This window comes from Trichoderma virens (assembly GCF_000170995.1).
Source record: "Trichoderma virens Gv29-8 chromosome Unknown TRIVIscaffold_91, whole genome shotgun sequence".
NCBI classification, from domain to species: domain Eukaryota; kingdom Fungi; phylum Ascomycota; class Sordariomycetes; order Hypocreales; family Hypocreaceae; genus Trichoderma; species Trichoderma virens.
In genome coordinates this window covers 1298153-1315154 of record NW_014013658.1, presented here as the reverse complement: position 1 = coordinate 1315154, position 17002 = coordinate 1298153, and the positions used below count along the sequence as shown (strand labels likewise).

Below are 17002 nucleotides of genomic sequence, written 5' to 3'. Positions count from 1 at the left end.
GAAATGCGACCCAGTTTCACGATTAACCCCCCAATGATGATGATGGCGTGGTTCAAGTTGGCCGACGCGGGTAGTACTGCATCTCTCTTCAGGTCTTTCCACATCTTTGTAATAATAAAACAATGGGTTCCCTTTTTCACACGCTTACTGGCCGCTTCCTTCTCCCTTCCCACCACTCCCCGATGCAGATGCTGCATCGCATTGTCATCTCCGAAGAAACTCGTCGAATGAGAGACATCCAACACAGCCTTTCACAATGAGCGAAGAATATACCAAACACGAAAATAGCGATGACGCCCAGCTGGCGGCCATGGGTCACCAGCCCGAGCTGAATCGCAACTTTTCCACCTTGTAAGCCAAGCCAAGCCAAGCCAAGCCCAGGCTATAGTAGAGTAGAGAGTCGATCAGCCCAGCTCACACATGTATTTAGATCAATGCTGGGACTAGCATTCGCAGTGTTAAATGTAAGTAGCCTATAGCAAGCAGCAGCCAGAAAAAGAAAAGATTCACGCAAGACTAACCCCTTCTCCCCAGTCATGGACCGCCCTCTCTGCAAGTCTCTCACTCAGCTTAACTTCCGGAGGTAGCACCGGAGTTGTCTGGGGTAAGTAATCAAGCTTTATGCAGATGCGTTCGCACAAGTGTTTTGCACATGCGTCCCTAGCCCCGTTCGCATTGCCTTTTCTTGACTAACATTCGTGTGTGTTGCGATGTAACAGGCCTAGTCACGGCAGGCATATGCAACCTTTGTATCGCTGCGTCTCTAGCCGAGTTCTTGTCGGCTTACCCAACGTGAGTCTCGAGATAGACCAATGGTCAGATGCTTGGATGTCTTTGTACTAATGGTAATGAAATTGCAGTGCTGGTGGACAGTACCACTGGGTTGCAGGTGAGAATGTCTTTTCCTTAGACTTGATGCATATGGAATACTGACTAAGATGCAACAGCAAGTATGGCTCCTTCACTCTCGGTTTACACCATCCATCCCTTCTAACATCAGTTGTAGTCTCATGGCCCAAATGGGTACCAGTCCTTTCATGGATAACGGGCTGGGTCAACGTCGCTGGCTGGGTATTATCACTCACCCATTCCATCAACGAAATCCATCTCTAACAATATTCATCCAGGTCGCTCTCGTTGCCACAAACGCCCTACTATCCAGCCAGCTCATCCTTGGTATCATCTCCGCCACACACCCTGTACACATCTCCCTTCCCCCATTCTTGAGACAAAGCATTCTTACACTTCTGTTAGGACTATGAACCCCAGCGCTGGCACCAGTTCCTCATTTACATCGGCTTCACTCTTGCCTCGTTCGTCATCAACGCCTTTCTCAACTCCTTCCTGCCTCTCCTTTACCGCGGCGCCTTTGTATGGTCCATTGGTGGCTTCGTCCTCGTGTCGATTACGGTTCTTGCGTGTGCGTCGCCTGATTATAACACGGCTTATTTCGTGTTTCGCCAGTTTATCAACGAGACAGGATGTATGTATTCTTTTTCTTTTCACTAATGACTCTCATGCTAACAACTCAATTAGGGCCTGATGGAATTGCCTGGCTGCTTGGCGTGCGTAACTATGAATGCTCAAATACAACAGAAAGATGAAGTGATGCTAACAACCCTCAGCTCCTTCAAGGAGGTCTCGGCGTCACTGCTTTTGTATGTCACTCCCGTTCTCCACGAAGTCACCACAACTAACTGTTTGCAGGATGCCGTCGCCCACATGATCGAAGGTAAATGGCCATGTCTTCCGGAGTTACATCGAATCATTATCTCCAAAATACTGACTATATCCCACCAGAAATCCCCAACGCTGCCATGGAAGGCCCCAAGATCATGGTCATTTGTGTCGGTATCGGCACCTTCACCGGTGCCATCTTCCTCATCGTCCTGCTCTTTGTCGCCGGTAACATCGATGAGGTCATCACGTCGGCCGCTGGTCCTCTGCTTCAGATCCTGATCCACGCCACGAGCAACACTGCGGGAGCAATCTGCCTTCTCATGTTTGTCTTTCCCAACGCCAGATATACTGAATCGTCATTCCATTTGTGGAAAGAGACTAATCGTGTAATAAAGGCTTCCACTTGTGTGTCTTATCTTCGCAACGTTCAGCGTCATGACGACCAGCAGTCGCATGATTTTCGCCTTTGCCCGGTATGATCCCCCTCTATGCAACTTGGCAATCTCTCGAGATGGTCCAGGTAACGACGTAGCAATCGAAATCGAAAGATGACTAACTTCTCCAGCGATGGTGGCCTTCCCGCCTCCAAATTCTTCGCTCGCGTGCATCCCAAACTTGGACTGCCTCTGAATGCCCTCATCCTCACCTCTGTTGTCGTCATCATATTCGGCCTCATCTTCCTAGGCTCATCGAGGTAAGCATATAACCACAAAATGCATTTCCCAGGCAATTATTTGCTAACAGGCTTAGCGCCTTCAACGCCATCATCTCTGCATCCGTCGTCACGCTCGATCTCTCTTATGGCCTCCCTATTGCAGTGAACTGCCTCCAAGGACGCCGAAAGCTGCCCGAGCGGAAATGGGTCCTTCCCAGCTGGTTTGGCTGGACAGCAGACATCATCTCGCTGTCGTACATTGCGCTCACAACGGTTCTCTTCATCTTTCCTCCCGTCCTGCCTGTCACTGGTAGCAACATGAGTGCGTCGCATCCTATTTTTTATTGTATTTGGAGTTTTGAATTGCTCGTGTGCTGATCCCTTGCCGTAGACTACTGCATCGTCGCTTTCGCCATCATCATCGCCATTTCTCTCTTCCAATGGATCATTGATGGCCGCAAGAATTTTACAGGCCCTCGCGTCAACCTTGTCAGTGGGCAGGTAATCGGAGAAAACGTCACAGAAATCACAAGTGTGGAGGAGGTATCTAGTGGAAATAAGGAAGCGTAGTGTCGAAGCTGTTAATGAGCACCAACCTCTTTACCAAGAAATGTATCCAGTTAATGATGAGAGAAAAGCTGGAAGTTTTGAATAGAAAGAGAAAAGAAAGACAAAATTGATTGGATGATAGAGCGCGCGGTTCAATTGTCTCCATCGGCTCGTTACAGCTCAAAGCACTTCCGCGCTGTGATAGGGTACAATAAATACTAAAATCCACGCTGATTAACAGATAAGTTTCTAAGCGATGCATCAATCTTGAAGAGACTTTCCTTAGGCTTTGTTATCTCTTGAAAGGGCTTTATAGAAATGCTTGTCAGAATACCAGCAGGGGTCATTGACAGAAGCAGTGTATCGAAATGCAAATTAGAGGAGCCCATCTAGGCCTCAGCTTTCAACGTTGACAATCGCAACTACGTATACGTTCCAAGCAACGCATCTCGACTTCAAACAAACAAAAAATCAAATCAGATATTCACGCAATGCAACAAAAGTGTTGAGCAGTAGTGATCAATCTCGTCACACTAACCATGCCGTTCATTTGCTTTGTCTGGCGCCAGCGGTAAACAAGACAATGGCTCCAAAGTTCTTTATTACTCTTATGGCTCACTTTCGCTTCATTTCAAGTTCCAATCACTTTCTCACATACTGCTAGATAGTTAACGGGTAGTTCTGGTAGAGGATTTTATCTTCTCTCACTTCTTTTTTTTCCTCTGTATCCTTCCTTTACCATGATTTTCTCCTTACCATCTGTTTACTTCATGATTACCGACCAGATATTTCTCTACTCCTCTGAACTTTAGAACTGGAGCACTACTCCCGGCATCGCCTTTGTCTTCATCATAATCAGCATTGTTCATTCTTTGCTATTACTACAACGATTAGCATCAACCACAACGGCATGGACAGCTTCGCCATGTCCCATGGCATTGATCACTTCCGCAACTCCCCCATCACGCCCCGTTTATGGATCTGGACGTGCCGCAAATGCAAGCGGAAATACCCTCTATCTTGTACTCGCAAATGCCTGTCCTGCAGTCACATGGTGTACTTCGCCCGTAGAGGAAGCCCGGAGGCGAAACACTTTAAACTACGGTTCGACTATGTCGGATGACAAGTCTACTACAATTGGCGCCGCAAAGTCCAAGAGGAGAACACCCTCCGTTCGTGTAAGGAGAGCCGAACCAGCTCTCTATTCGAACCAGCCGAGAGCGCAGATGCAGACAAGTCCAAGAAAACAAATAACATGCGATATTTGATGGGCAGCGGCAAGCATAATTGCACTGTAGACTGCGAATTCCCAGGCGAATGTTTCTGCGACATCATAAAATATATTATAACGCACCGTATCCACAGGCCCGCTCATGCGTACAAATGCCGAGGTCAATGGTTGCACAAGATCAAAGAACGACCAGGAGAGCATCATGATATCTCCAAGCCCACAGCCGATACATCATCACCAGCAGCGAAACAAGAGGGAAAGGGACCAGAGAAAAGGGGAAAAGATTCCGAGCAAAAGGAAAAGGAGTCTAAGGAAGAGAAAAAGGAGTCTGAAGAAGAGAAAAAAAAGTCTGAGGAAGAGAAAAGGGAGGCTGAGGAAAAGCAAAAGCAAAAGAGGCGTGAAAGGGCATACAATAATTGGTTGTCACGGACAAAGCATTACAAATTCCAGAAGAAGCCATCTCGTCTAAACCAAGTGTGGGTACCACAAATGGACTCCGAAACCGATGGGGGAAAAAATAACGGACATTGAAAGGGGAAAAAATGGGGATCGAGAATGAAGAATAGAGGGTAGATATTGTACGGTGAAGCTGGACAGCGTCTTTGAGCACTCCGAATAAAAAGGTGATTACATGACATGCCGGCATAGGTCTCTGCAATATGATTCAAGATGTGGTTCTCTATTCTTTCTATGGTATCCTGAGTGCAGCTGAGCCCACTCACAGTATCTCCAGGATTTCAACCATAATCTGGCAAGCCAGGATCATCAGCTTCATGAATAGTGGAGGAGTTTAAATAGCTTCGCCAGACTATCAGTTGGATTCTCTGGCCCAACCAAGAGTATCAGGCGCCCAAAAAAAAAGGGGCGCAAATATAACTCTACATCACTTTTCAGAAATAGACGCCAATTTTTCATCAACTGCAGTTTGAAGCGTAGCAAACTGAGATCACTTTTCTCTTCTAAAAACTGGGCTTCCCAGTTTATCGTGTGAACATTTGCTCCACCATAGGCTTTTGGTGGTATCCAAGGTGTCGCTTAAAGGAACATGTCAATCATCTACACTATTCTATAGCCCGAAATTCCATCACTATAGAATTAGAGATTCTGTTTCTATGTAGCGTGTATCTTCGAGGGATTTTGTTTTAATCCGTACTTTTGATGTGAAGGTTGAAAGCACCCCAGTGAAGTGGTGAGCACTGGGGGGTGAGCGACCTACCCTGAACTAAGCACAGGAAGAGAGAAATGGGGACATTGAGAGATTGCATTCAGTTACCTAACGATCTAAGAGAAAATTATACTACTATAGATGGCGACAGCCTGAACAATGTATTTTTATTCAAGAAGACATCTACTATATCGTGATGCTTGTTCATGTTGGGTGGCATGGAGTTGCATACACTGACCTCTACTGTATGCCTACAACAGGCCATATCATCCATACATCAACCTCACGAAAATAAACCGCAACACTGGATGCACGTAATGAGAGAACCATACATCATACCCTTTTTTTCTCCTTTTTTTTTCTTGTGCTAGAGTAGCCTAAGATAATCTTGCCAAACGTCAGCCGCCCAACAAGCTGTTTTCGTCCACCATTCAATTGCGTCACCATCCATCTCCAAACATCATCGAGCAGCGTCAAACAAAACATGACAAAAAGTAACCGAAAACAACTGTTGTACATGACTCACGCGGCAGCTCATTTGCCCAATCAGCAAAAGAGAAGCAGAGCCAACGGATGGGTTGCACCATCATGGCTCTGCTTCATCTGCTGCCGTGCGTCCAGAGCCTGCACAGTTGTCCAAACCACGCCCAGGTCCCATGCCCAACGACAAGGTTTGGATTTCCTCTGCAGAAAAAGATGGAAAAAAATAAAAATAAAAAAAGCGACCAGTTCCACATTTCCTAGGCCATCCCCAGCAATCGCCCCGCGATCCGAAACAATAGGTATTCAAAGCATTAACAAAGAGCGAGAGCAATTCGTGCGCGGGAGGAGAGAGGCAGGTTGGGCTTCTTAGGCCTCCAAGGCCTTGGCCTTCTTCTTCTGCTCGACCTTGAGGAGGAGGGCGCGGTTGATGTGAGGCAGGACACCACCAAAGGCGATGGTGGCACGGATGAGGGTATCGAGCTCTTCGTCACCTCGGATGGCCAGCTGGAGATGGCGAGGGGTGATGCGCTTCACCTTGAGGTCCTTGGCTGCGTTCTGCGTGGTGGTTAGTATCGAACTGAGGCAAGATGGCCAGAAATATGAGCCAAAGGGACAACTTACGCCTGCCAGCTCCAGGACTTCGGCAGTCAGGTACTCGAGGACAGCGGTGACGTAGACAGCGGCTTTGGCGCCGACTCGCATCTTGTTTTGAGTGTTTTGCTTGAGGAAACGCTTCACACGACCGCAGGGGAACTAGATGCGCCGAGAATAACACCGGGATTAGTGACAGTCCATCGTTTGATTGCAATTCCAGCAGCCTGGAGGAAAGGGTTGGACCGAGATCCCGTCGGATTATGTGACCACTGAGCACAATAAAAAAAAAATCTCCCCCTCCCTGCGCCCGGCTACGCGACTAGGCATCTGGGCACCAAATGGCAACGAGAGCCGCACGGTGACACGATTGCGCGGCCGGAATCTTGCGAAAACCATCGCCAACGCAGCTCTGCGTGCCCATGCCAGGTCGTCGAAGCAGCGGCGGCGAGCAAATGACCAACGCGTCCGGCTGAAAACTCGTCGAAGGCCATCGCGGGGAGGTTGGAAGCTAAAGCGGGACTCGCAGGATGTGCAGGTGGGCGTGCATGCGCGCAAATCGTTTGGGCATCAAGCAAGGCGAGGGAATCCGGCCAGGGACGGTGAAGAGCGAAAAACAAGCTTCCGACGCTGCCAAACAGTCACAAACTCACCTGAAGACCAGCTCTGGCCGAGTGGCTCTGCTGCTTCTTGGCTCCCTCGGCGCTCGTCTTACCGCCGGAGCTCTTGCCTCCAGAAGACTTGCCCTTGCCTCCGGCCATTGCGTCTGGCGTATCGATACGGGGCGTTGAAGCTGCAAATGCGTCGAGATGGACTGCGAGTGTCTGCACTGGCGAGAGGCGAGAGCAGAGGCTGATGCGCGTGCGGAGGCGGTGATGAAGTCGAGTGGTGGGATGTTTGGTTCAGGATGCTGGTGTTGGTGTGGTGGCAGAAATTTAGCAAATCGACGCAAGCGGGCGGTCCAGCTGTTGGCATGTTTTTTTTCAAGGTTTTTTTCGCTGCAAGGAACAGCCTTCTGGTGCCTGTTGGCTTCGCTGTAATGCGCCGCGCCCGTCCGAGTCTCAGCGCGATGAGCTCCCCCAACCTCCCGCAATAGCCCCTCAATCGCAGTGCTAAGGAGCGCTAGCTGTCCAACAGCTGGGCTGGCTGGCTGCCTAGGAACATTGGAACCGTACTCGTACCAGTTCTGTCGAGGCAAAGCTTCCAACGGATGCTTAGTCAGAGTCAGAGGACGAGCCGCAGTATATCCGAAGGCTGGCCGCCACTGGCGCATCGCAGGCAGCTGGAGATGGTGGCAGGCAGAGAAGCGCTGCCCATCAGCCAAAGGGGCTCCAAGGCAGCAAGCACCCTAAAAAAGATGCTGCAGGATGACGCCTGAGATGTCCCCGAGAGGTCAATCCCAGTGAGTCATCGTGGAGGCATCGCCAGAGCACAGAGGCCTCTGCTGCTGACGACTGATGGCATGAGGATATACTGACCAAGCTGCTCAACTGCCACCAACGCAGCGGCGCCAATGCCTGTGGCTACCCCATAGCGTTGTGGGAGATGAAAAGTCGAGAGAGAAGAATCATGGCAAGTCGTTCAGCTCGCCCGTCGGGGCTTGTGAGAGTTGCCAGCTTGACACGGCATCGTTATGCCTTGGTGAGTCTGGAGTTCATTTGTCTGCATGAATAAGGCGTTTCTCAACTCGGAGACTAGAGTTGGCATTGTCCCGCTGTGGCTGCTAGGCTGTGGCGCATGCCGAATGGCTAAGACCCGGCTATTTGCCTGTTGCTTGGAGCTCTGGCTACTTGCTGTGACTTGTGTCAGCATTTGCTATGCTGGAAGATATCTCTCTCTGTATTATCTATGATGCATAAAAGACACCAATCAGAGGCAGTAGTAATAAAAAGGGCATTTTCTACAGAAATCCCGTCCTCTCTCTTTAACAGGGACAAAGCATGTTTGCGCAAGCTGCAGCATACAGATCATCCGCGGCTATCCGCACTCTCATGGTATAAAGCTCCGTATCCGGTTTAGCTGCCTTAGCCAAATGTCACTCCAAGTACAGCGCACGGACCACGAGTTAGCACCAGACGCCACAAACTGTACTTTGTCGTTTGTACTCGAACTGCATCATTGGCAGAGCTTCATCAGCAATCCAGGTATCTCGATAAGCAACTACGCAGCGCCGAGGCTGTGTCTCTTCTGCTTCTGCGATCAGCACATCACTTTGGATACTAGAGATACTGCGAACCACAGACACGACAAAATGGCAAGCGTAAGTTTATCTCCTCCCAAATTCCTGCCTTGATCCTGTCACATGTTCTCCATTCATCGACATCATACCTCTCTGTCTCTGTACATGATTGCTAATCGGCAAGGCTACCATCACCACAGCATGGCGTAGCTCGCACCACTCGGACACGTACCGAAGAACAGAGGCTGCAAGACCTCGAAAAGATCAAGAAATACCGCGATCTCGAGACCCAGATACGCACCCAAGTAGCGTCGGGAACCTACACCCTGGATCTCTTCGAGCTTACTACCAAGCTCCTCCGTCACAACCCCGAATACTACACCATATGGAATGTTCGGCGCCGCTGTCTGATATCTTGTCTATTATCCGGGACAGCAGACCAGACGACATCAGACGCTCAGGATGAGACATCAAATACCAAAAACCAAGATTCTGACAGCCAAGTGTTGCAGTCTGAAATCGCCTTCACCATGCCGCTGCTATTGGAGTTTCCGAAATGCTACTGGATCTGGAACTTTCGACAATGGCTTCTGTCACAGGCCATTCAACGACTGCCTCTCCCGGTCGCACGCAAGATTTGGGAGACAGAGCTCGGTCTGGTATCCAAGATGCTGAATAGGGACCAGCGCAACTATCATGCCTGGGGTTATAGGAGACTTGTGGTGGCTCAGCTGGAGAGCTCCAAGCTGGATGGCAAGAGCATGGCTGAGGATGAGTTTGCGTACACAACCAAGATGATCCGACAGAGCTTGTCCAACTTTTCCGCGTGGCATAACCGAAGCCAGCTCATTCCAAAGGTCCTGGACCAACGAGGCGCGGATGACAAGGCCCGAGCCGCTTTTCTTAGCGAGGAACTAGATCTCGTGCGAGATGCTCTGAATGTTGGCCCTGAGGACCAAAGCCTATGGTATTATCACCAATACCTGGTGTCCCAAATCGTGGGGGATGGAAATAGGCAGAGCATCACGCCGGCTTTGACTGTTGACGAAAAGATTACCTACCTGAAGCATGAAATCGATGAAATTAAGGACCTGTTAGAGGACTACGCCGACATCAAATGGATCTACGAGGCTCTCTCAGAATACACAGTAGCATTGGAGAGGTTACAACGCACTGACAGCAATAGCGCTGAGGCTGGCGACTTGCAGGTCTGGCTCTCGAAGTTGCGGACTCTAGATCCGATGCGCACGGGCCGATGGAACGATGTCGAACAACTGGCAACATGATTCTGTTTGTTCAGGTTCCGCTCACATATCTGAACGCATTACAGAGGCAGAATTGATTGGCACTTTCTTCCCCGGAAGTGCCAGCTACCCGAATACTTCTGGACCCAGCACAGCTCTTGATTATAAGCTAAGCGGCGGCACAGATGAGACATGAGATGGTTGTTGTTAGTTTTTTTTTTATGCGGATATGACATGTCAAACATGTAGAGATACGCAAGACAGAACTTTGGGTCACGTCTCACTAATACCATCATACGTTGTTGGGAAAACGTCAGTTGGATTGGCGAACAACAGCTACTGGAGCATGTACCAAACATTTAATGAAGATCGGCGGTTAGCGTCTACATGTAATACAACCCTGTCGAGCACGTTCTTGCATTCGTACACTGTACGTTTGATAATGTAGTGTCGTCGTCATATACGGTATATGTAGTCTGCTGTCAAGATACTGAATGCCCTCTTTTGTACAAATTGCTCTTCTTGCAGGTGAGAGCTCCTTGATGACGTCAGTCATAGGACCCCGCATCAGAGCTTGCAAAGCAGAGTTGGTCAAACGACTTGATTTCCCCATCTGAGATGCGACGGTATATGCATAAGGAGACTCGTGATGGTGTTTTGCAGAGGTTTGAAATCCAGTAGCATAATGAGAATAGCCAATGCAGAAAGACGGCCGAGATAAAGGAAACGTCGCTACTTCTTGAGAGGATCTACGGAATCTTGGCAGCCATCACAATCCGACCCTTGCTGTCAGTGCAATCCTTGTTCCGGCTGTTATTTGGATCGCCTGTTAAGAAGACCTGTCGTTTCCGAAAGTTTGCTATTGTAACCTCATCGGCTCCATACGACAAGCTTGAAAATTGGTGCATGGGTAATTCCGCGTGATGGCATTACGTTTGATAGTGGGCTGCAACCCTGAACCAACTTTATGGCAATTTGATGGTGATACTTGCTCTCTCCATATACTAAAAGAGGACGTCGAATTGACCAAGAGATTCCACTGCTACTGCCTACGTATAGGAGATGTTGGAGCCAAAAAGATGTGTTCGGATTTATTCAGTATTAATTGCCTTGTGTACTGGGTAGTAGGCATTATTCACAGTTCTGTGCCCTAGGAACCTCAACAATTAGCTGCCAAGGAGTATTGACATAGGCTCTTCAAGAGACACGCAGCAAATTCAGCTCGAGTTTAGCCATGTACAGAGTCCACATCCCAGCATACGAGTACTACTCGTATATCCTAGCGAAGCACTCTGCATAACAGTACACGCACCAATCACGATATGCTATGTTTACAAATAACATAACAGTAAACAGCGGCCACGCCGCTCTGATAAGCAATATTTGTTGTCAGTAGCTCATATGACTCCAGGAGATTGGCCCGCCAAGTGGGTTCTCTGACTGCAGAAGCATGCATGTACGGAGTTCCATACAGGTACTCGACAGTACACCGCTGTTCTCGCTTAACAACAGCTGCTGGTACGAGTACCTATTTGAATATGCATCTAGGCAGCTTGAAGGGGGGCCGAACATAGGGAAACGCCTGTTACAAGGGTTCTTGCTGAGTCCGGGGGATGGCGCAGAGAACATATTGAGCCAATCCCCGCAGAATAATGAGGCTGATATCGGAGCCCCCGAGTCTTAGCTCATGGGGGACGCTAGATATTTTATCTCATTGGTGATTTCAATAACTGTGTTGGAATAACAGAACTGCTATACTAGGTTGTCGTGCTGAAGATGGCTTATACGATGTTGAAAGCTTGATGCAGCTCGTCCACCAAATACATATACTACATGTAGTAAATCCCCCTTCTCTAAAATAGCTCTTTAGTCGGGTTTTAGTTGATTGTTCCATCGCAACTCAGACAATATATAGATTTAAATCCGCGTGTACTCGATCCCTCTGCAAAGCCTCCCAAGGTGAGACTGTCCCAGGTCTACCCTACAACATGCGACCACCATCACAGGCTTCTGCTATTTAAGGTCACATAAAACGATGATTAAGTGTAAGAACAAGTTGATCGAAGACATATTATCAGCTTTTACCTATCAAGCGGGCGGTGCTCCCCGGAGAAGTATGGCTCGACAAAGCCCTGAGCGTCAGTGACATGTCACATTTGGCATCAAGCAAAGAACCAATGTCTACAGGTAGTACAAACTACACCTGTGGTGAATCCAGAGCTAACAGCAGAGCCAATATTTACATGTATTGACCCGTCTACGCATCATAGAGCCAAATCAACGGTTGCGGCCACTTCCATAGCACAGCGCTCGATTGTCCATCCATTGGCCAAACACCAAGGCGACTAAACCCGCGAGTGCATACCCGACGCCCATCTGTGCTCCCCCAAAAAGCCGTAGCGTACAAAAGGATGGAGGGCCTCGGTACTGACCTCTCCCGTATTCACTGTCATGAGCCGAGCCAACCAGCCACCACACTATGCAGGCTGCTGCAGGTACTTACGTGCATGATCGAGCGTGCACGAGGGGGGAGCCAAAAGCTGACCAATGTCCGGCAAGCAAAGCGCGGGAGTGTGGGTATAAGCGTCTGCAGTGTGTTTGGCCATGGAAGGGCATTGTCACACGAAGGAACTGGCAGCTAGAGAGCATGACGACTGGCTGCATCGTGATGCTCGTGCAAAGAAGCTGGTAGCAAGGGGCATCGGAAATCCGCCCAGAGTCACCTCGTGCTCTGTGGGAACTCGACGGTGGCTATTATGGAGCAAAATAGACAGCAGACGTCCCACGCTGTCGAGTTAATTTTAATTTTGGCTGCGTGTCTCTGGTAGCGGCAACGTCTTCAACGGCTGCAGAAATTTCGTCTGTCTCAGACAAACCGCCCCCTTTGTAAGATGGCACCACGCCATGACAATGCTCCCGTCCTCGCGTAGAGCAGAGCAGAGCAGAGCAGACCAAGGCAGAGTAAATTATCATTACCTCGTCGCCATTCAGAGCCGTTAGCTATTAACAATCTTAATACCAAAGAGAAGGGAATTAGCTATCAAACCGGAAAGCAGGGTCCGGAATCCGGAGTCCGGAGCACAGGACAGTACAAAAGTACAAAGTTGTCAATCAATCAATGTCAGGGGACCGAGAGGATCCGCCAAAAAGGCGGTGCTTTCGGGATGCCGATTTTTAGTCACAACCCGGCCAGATGGATTTAGAAAACGAGATTGGCCCCGGAAATTCAGGAAGCTCAAGGAGGGCCGACTTGGCCACTGAGGCGCAGAAAGGGGCTGAATTCAATATCGTTGTGGACGGCCAAAAAGAAGGAAAGAAAAGAAGCAAGGAAAATTGGATTTGGCGGGTATACAGTGCGGCACGCAATATCTGATAGTTGCATTTCCCCAATTTAAGTTCACTGAGGCGTCGACACAGTTTCGCGCACTGGAGACGGCAGATCTGTGGCTTTGGAACCGCTCAGCTGGCCTGGTTCTCGTGGGCTGAAAGCAACGCAGCAGCCCTCGTGACTCTACATGTGAGGCTTTCCTCTCCAACAGGTTTTTGCGGCTGGTGATGGTGGCTGTCGCCTGACTGAGCGAAAAGCAACGTGAAGAGGTGCTAGATCCCTGTCGATTCGGCCAGCTACAATTCCGATTCGCTACGGAACCCTGATCGTGGGTGGGCACATCAGAGATCCATATTTTATTATTTTCGGGGCATGCTGTCAGAATTAGCTGTGGGAAGAGAAAAAAAAAGAGGTTTAAGCACGGCTGGGAGGAGACGTTAAGAGAGAGAGGAAAAAAAGGGGGTAATTGGTGGACGTTTTGGAAATGAGAGAGAAAGAGAGATTTGATGACCCATGTTGACAGCGCCCTTTCTAGACTTCTCGACGGAGGGCCAGCCTGTAAATTATCCGATACAGTACAGGCCCTCTGGACAATGAGAAACCGCCGGATCCGTGATTCTGTCGACGTGAATCTCAAAACCATCGTGGGATAAGAAACCAAAGGCCGGGATCTAGTGAGCGCCACGCCGTCCCGTTGCTCAAACTAAACGACCAGGGCTGTCATCCATTGTTGCCACCTTGAGACTAAGAGTTGCCCGCGCACACAAATTGCAAAAAAAGAAGCGGCAATATTGAGCATCTTGTGCGACCCGACGAATGGGTGAAGAGTACGGAGCACATCGCCGCCCTCTCCACCGGAAAAGAGGCTGCAAAGCCGCATGCATGCACTCTGACTAGGAGAATGCAAATGCTACTGCAGGCACCTTAGCTTAACCCAAAGCAACCACAGGCACGAAAGCAGTGCTGCCTCGTAATACGAGCCGCAGTCTTGGTCTCTGTCAGAATGCTGTAGGGGTCTTTCCTTTCGAACTGCCGTTTACTGCTCATCCCCCCTTTAGTGCCGGGTGCGTCTTATTACACTCATCCATCGTGTTTCAGGGCGCAAAGGCACACCATACCAGATGCCGCTAGATCGAGCGTGTGTGCCTAGATATCCCGAAATTTGATGGCAACAACGTGGCGCAAATCGTTGCACGGGTTGCATTCCAAGAGCTTCGCGGCGAGACGGAGAGCGAAGGAGAAGGAGAAGAAGTAAAGGAGAAGAGGAGAGGAGAGGAGATGTGGTTTTGATGCAAGGGCCTACTGACTGTAGCAGTACTCGTATGGCGTACGGGACAAGAGACAAGAGCCAGACAAAGTATCATCAAATCTCTTTCGTGTTTCGTGTGCATGTGGCGTGCAGCAGACGCTGATCGAGCGGAGCTTCTCCCTGTCTGAAGGAGATATTTTGGTCATGGTCACCATGAGGACGGTGTTTTGTTGACTCAGCCTGCTACCCAAACCTGGGCAACCCTTGCGCCTGCATATGGGCTAAGCAAGGAGGCGACATTTGCCCGTCCATGTCTTCAATATAATATACATGAGCCCTCGTACTACCAGAGCTTGGTGCTACCAATGGTAATGCATGTACATTACATACATGTATATGCAGCTTGATAAAGCCTGCATATCGTTGAAGCAGGGCGGGTCAACTGATGCAAGCCGTGGGCGCAAATACGAGCAGCATATGGGATAACCTCGCGTTCTCGGAGTTGAATAACAAACAAACCACCAGACAACAAACAAAACTGTAGACTGGCAAATAGATAGATACTCCGGACTATTCGACCTAAATTAGCCTCAGCTACATCTGCATCCATCTACGACAAATAAACAATGACGACGACAACTGGACTCTGCAAGGCTCCGACGACCGACAAACCCTGGCTACCTGCAGCCAATTTGCACCGCCCACTGCTGAGACGAAGTTGAAGGTGTCCGTCCATACATAGTATACTTCGCACAGCCATCACCACAGCTCACAGTACTTGACACGGTATACTTGCAAAGCCCCATGACACAGTGCCTCTTCCATTGGGCTTCTCCTCACCTTCCATGGTCCGGCAGAGCTCCATCCCAAGACTCCGTATCAATATCAGGCGCAATGCTGGCGTGCTTGGGGTCCATTTCGCAGCAGATACCAGGCGCGGAAAATAGGGGCGGGTTTCCGTTTTCTAGAACGTCGATGCATGGAGTTCAGGGGGGCGGAAATCACAAGAGCCAAATGAGATGGGAATCGGAAGCGATAGCAGTAATGCTGGGTACATGCTCTACCCCGCTGTTTTGGTGCGCCGGACGAGGTAGATTCGTTAGCACGATATGTTCCGCAAACTCAATAAAGCTTCGTGGAAGAGCCCCGTATTGTTAGTATCAACTCTAGGGTTCAGCCATTTGCGCTGGCTGGGCTGCACGAGCTGAGGAAGGATGAGACAAGAAAGCGGCACGGGAACTGTGCCGGCGGATAAGCGCAAAATGGTATGTATGTACTCCGTATACATGCAGTAAAGAAGATGAAGTAGTATATTAGAGAGAGAACAGGAGAGGGTGAGAGAGAGACGCTGAAACGGCGTACCTTTGTATGTACTCTAGAGAAGGGAAATCCCATACCGGAGCCCGGTTTGAAGCAAGTCATGCGTTTCTCCTCCTCCCCGCCCCGTGCTTCACTCATACATGTATGTAATAATGCTCAATACTACCTGTATACTGCTACTACTACGAGGTAGGTAGGCAATCAATCAACCACCGTTCCCCTCTGGCGTGTCAAGGAGGCTGCAAGCCTGCAAATGCAAGGTACATGTGCCCTTCTCGTACTGTGAATAGGGGCCCGCGCACTGTCATTGGCCGTAATCTGTCATATATGCACCAAAGCAGTGCTACCTTGGCTCTTGGTGGCCGCCCCTATCATCTAACTTGTACCCCGGCCAAGGCCAGTCTACACCAGTGGGGCAGCAGCCTCCCCCCTAGTAGGTTATTACTAGGTATGCTCTGCCGTGGAATTTTTCTTCCCTTAGCCTGGCTCTTCAACCCGACTCTCCCTCTTCGCCAACCGGAGGTCGTACTTTGGTCGTACTGCTTCTTCTTCCTCATCGCCTCTCCTCTCCTTCGCCATCTCTCCTGTCCCGCCCGCTCCCGCCCTGCCTGCGATCCAGCGACTGCATAAGAGCCACCGAGAGTAGCTTTGCCGCCTTGTCTGGACACCTTGGGACGCGAGTGCCGCCGAGTTACGCTCCGAAACTATAAGGTACAGAGCTCGGCTTTTGCTTTTGCCTTTCGCGCATCTTGTCGGCTTCATCGTCTGTCAAGAGCCGAACCCAAATCAACACGCCCCTGACTTCTCAGTCACGCTTCTCGGAAAAGAATCGCCCTGAGGACTTCCGCCTGGTCGTCTTCTAGATTGCCCTGACCCCCGTTCCGACGCGGCGCCGTTCAAGGAAGAGGACAGAGAAAAAGAGAAAAAAAAAGCTAGCGCTTAACCAAGGACGGTGGATTCCAGAATCCCTTCCGATCATAGATCTCGCTCCCTATTCCGGATTGCAGAAAGCTACTAGCTAGCTTTGCTCTACGTTCTACACGACTGCTCTCTTGCTGGGTTGGCCTGGGCTTTCCTCCAACACACGTTACGACCGTCACGACTGAACGAACCGACCAAGTGCATCATCTATGTTGCCATTTAACCGTCCGTCTCTATCGCGTTCTTGAGTATATCTTTCTGGTGCAGCACGGGAACATCGTCATCCCCTTCGATTACGTGTTCCTTCTCCACCCGTTTTATTGCGCATTTCAATTCGTATTATTTTTTCCTCTGGGAGGCTTTTCGCGTCGCAATAGCAACAATCATCCCCCGTGGCATCTTGCGAC

At 49.7% G+C, this 17002-nt stretch overlaps 4 protein-coding genes across 4 annotated transcripts; 3 read left to right on the top strand and 1 right to left on the bottom strand.

The window, feature by feature from the left end:
* Positions 1–310: 310 nt before the first annotated feature.
* On the top strand, positions 311–2905 carry TRIVIDRAFT_56645 (uncharacterized protein; the record flags this gene model as incomplete). The annotated part of the gene is made up of 16 exons (XM_014094888.1): positions 311–351; positions 431–464; positions 535–604; positions 720–792; positions 861–889; positions 1001–1071; positions 1128–1199; positions 1255–1483; positions 1537–1565; positions 1626–1658; positions 1708–1732; positions 1801–2002; positions 2076–2153; positions 2246–2374; positions 2425–2657; positions 2727–2905. 16 exons carry the CDS (start codon positions 311–313, stop codon positions 2903–2905), a joined length of 1527 nt encoding a protein of 508 aa, XP_013950363.1.
* Positions 2906–3809: 904 nt separating this feature from the next.
* Positions 3810–4646, top strand: TRIVIDRAFT_65020 (uncharacterized protein; the record flags this gene model as incomplete). Its single annotated transcript, XM_014094887.1, has 2 exons — positions 3810–3988; positions 4250–4646. 2 exons carry the CDS (start codon positions 3810–3812, stop codon positions 4644–4646), a joined length of 576 nt encoding a protein of 191 aa, XP_013950362.1.
* A 1483-nt stretch (positions 4647–6129) lies between these two features.
* TRIVIDRAFT_39222 (uncharacterized protein) lies at positions 6130–7115 on the bottom strand (the record flags this gene model as incomplete). Its single annotated transcript, XM_014094886.1, has 3 exons — positions 6130–6318; positions 6385–6516; positions 7008–7115. The coding sequence occupies 3 exons, from the start codon at positions 7113–7115 to the stop codon at positions 6130–6132; spliced, it is 429 nt and encodes a 142-aa protein (XP_013950361.1).
* A 1490-nt stretch (positions 7116–8605) lies between these two features.
* On the top strand, positions 8606–9819 carry TRIVIDRAFT_65022 (uncharacterized protein; the record flags this gene model as incomplete). Its single annotated transcript, XM_014094885.1, has 2 exons — positions 8606–8614; positions 8734–9819. 2 exons carry the CDS (start codon positions 8606–8608, stop codon positions 9817–9819), a joined length of 1095 nt encoding a protein of 364 aa, XP_013950360.1.
* Positions 9820–17002: the final 7183 nt, after the last annotated feature.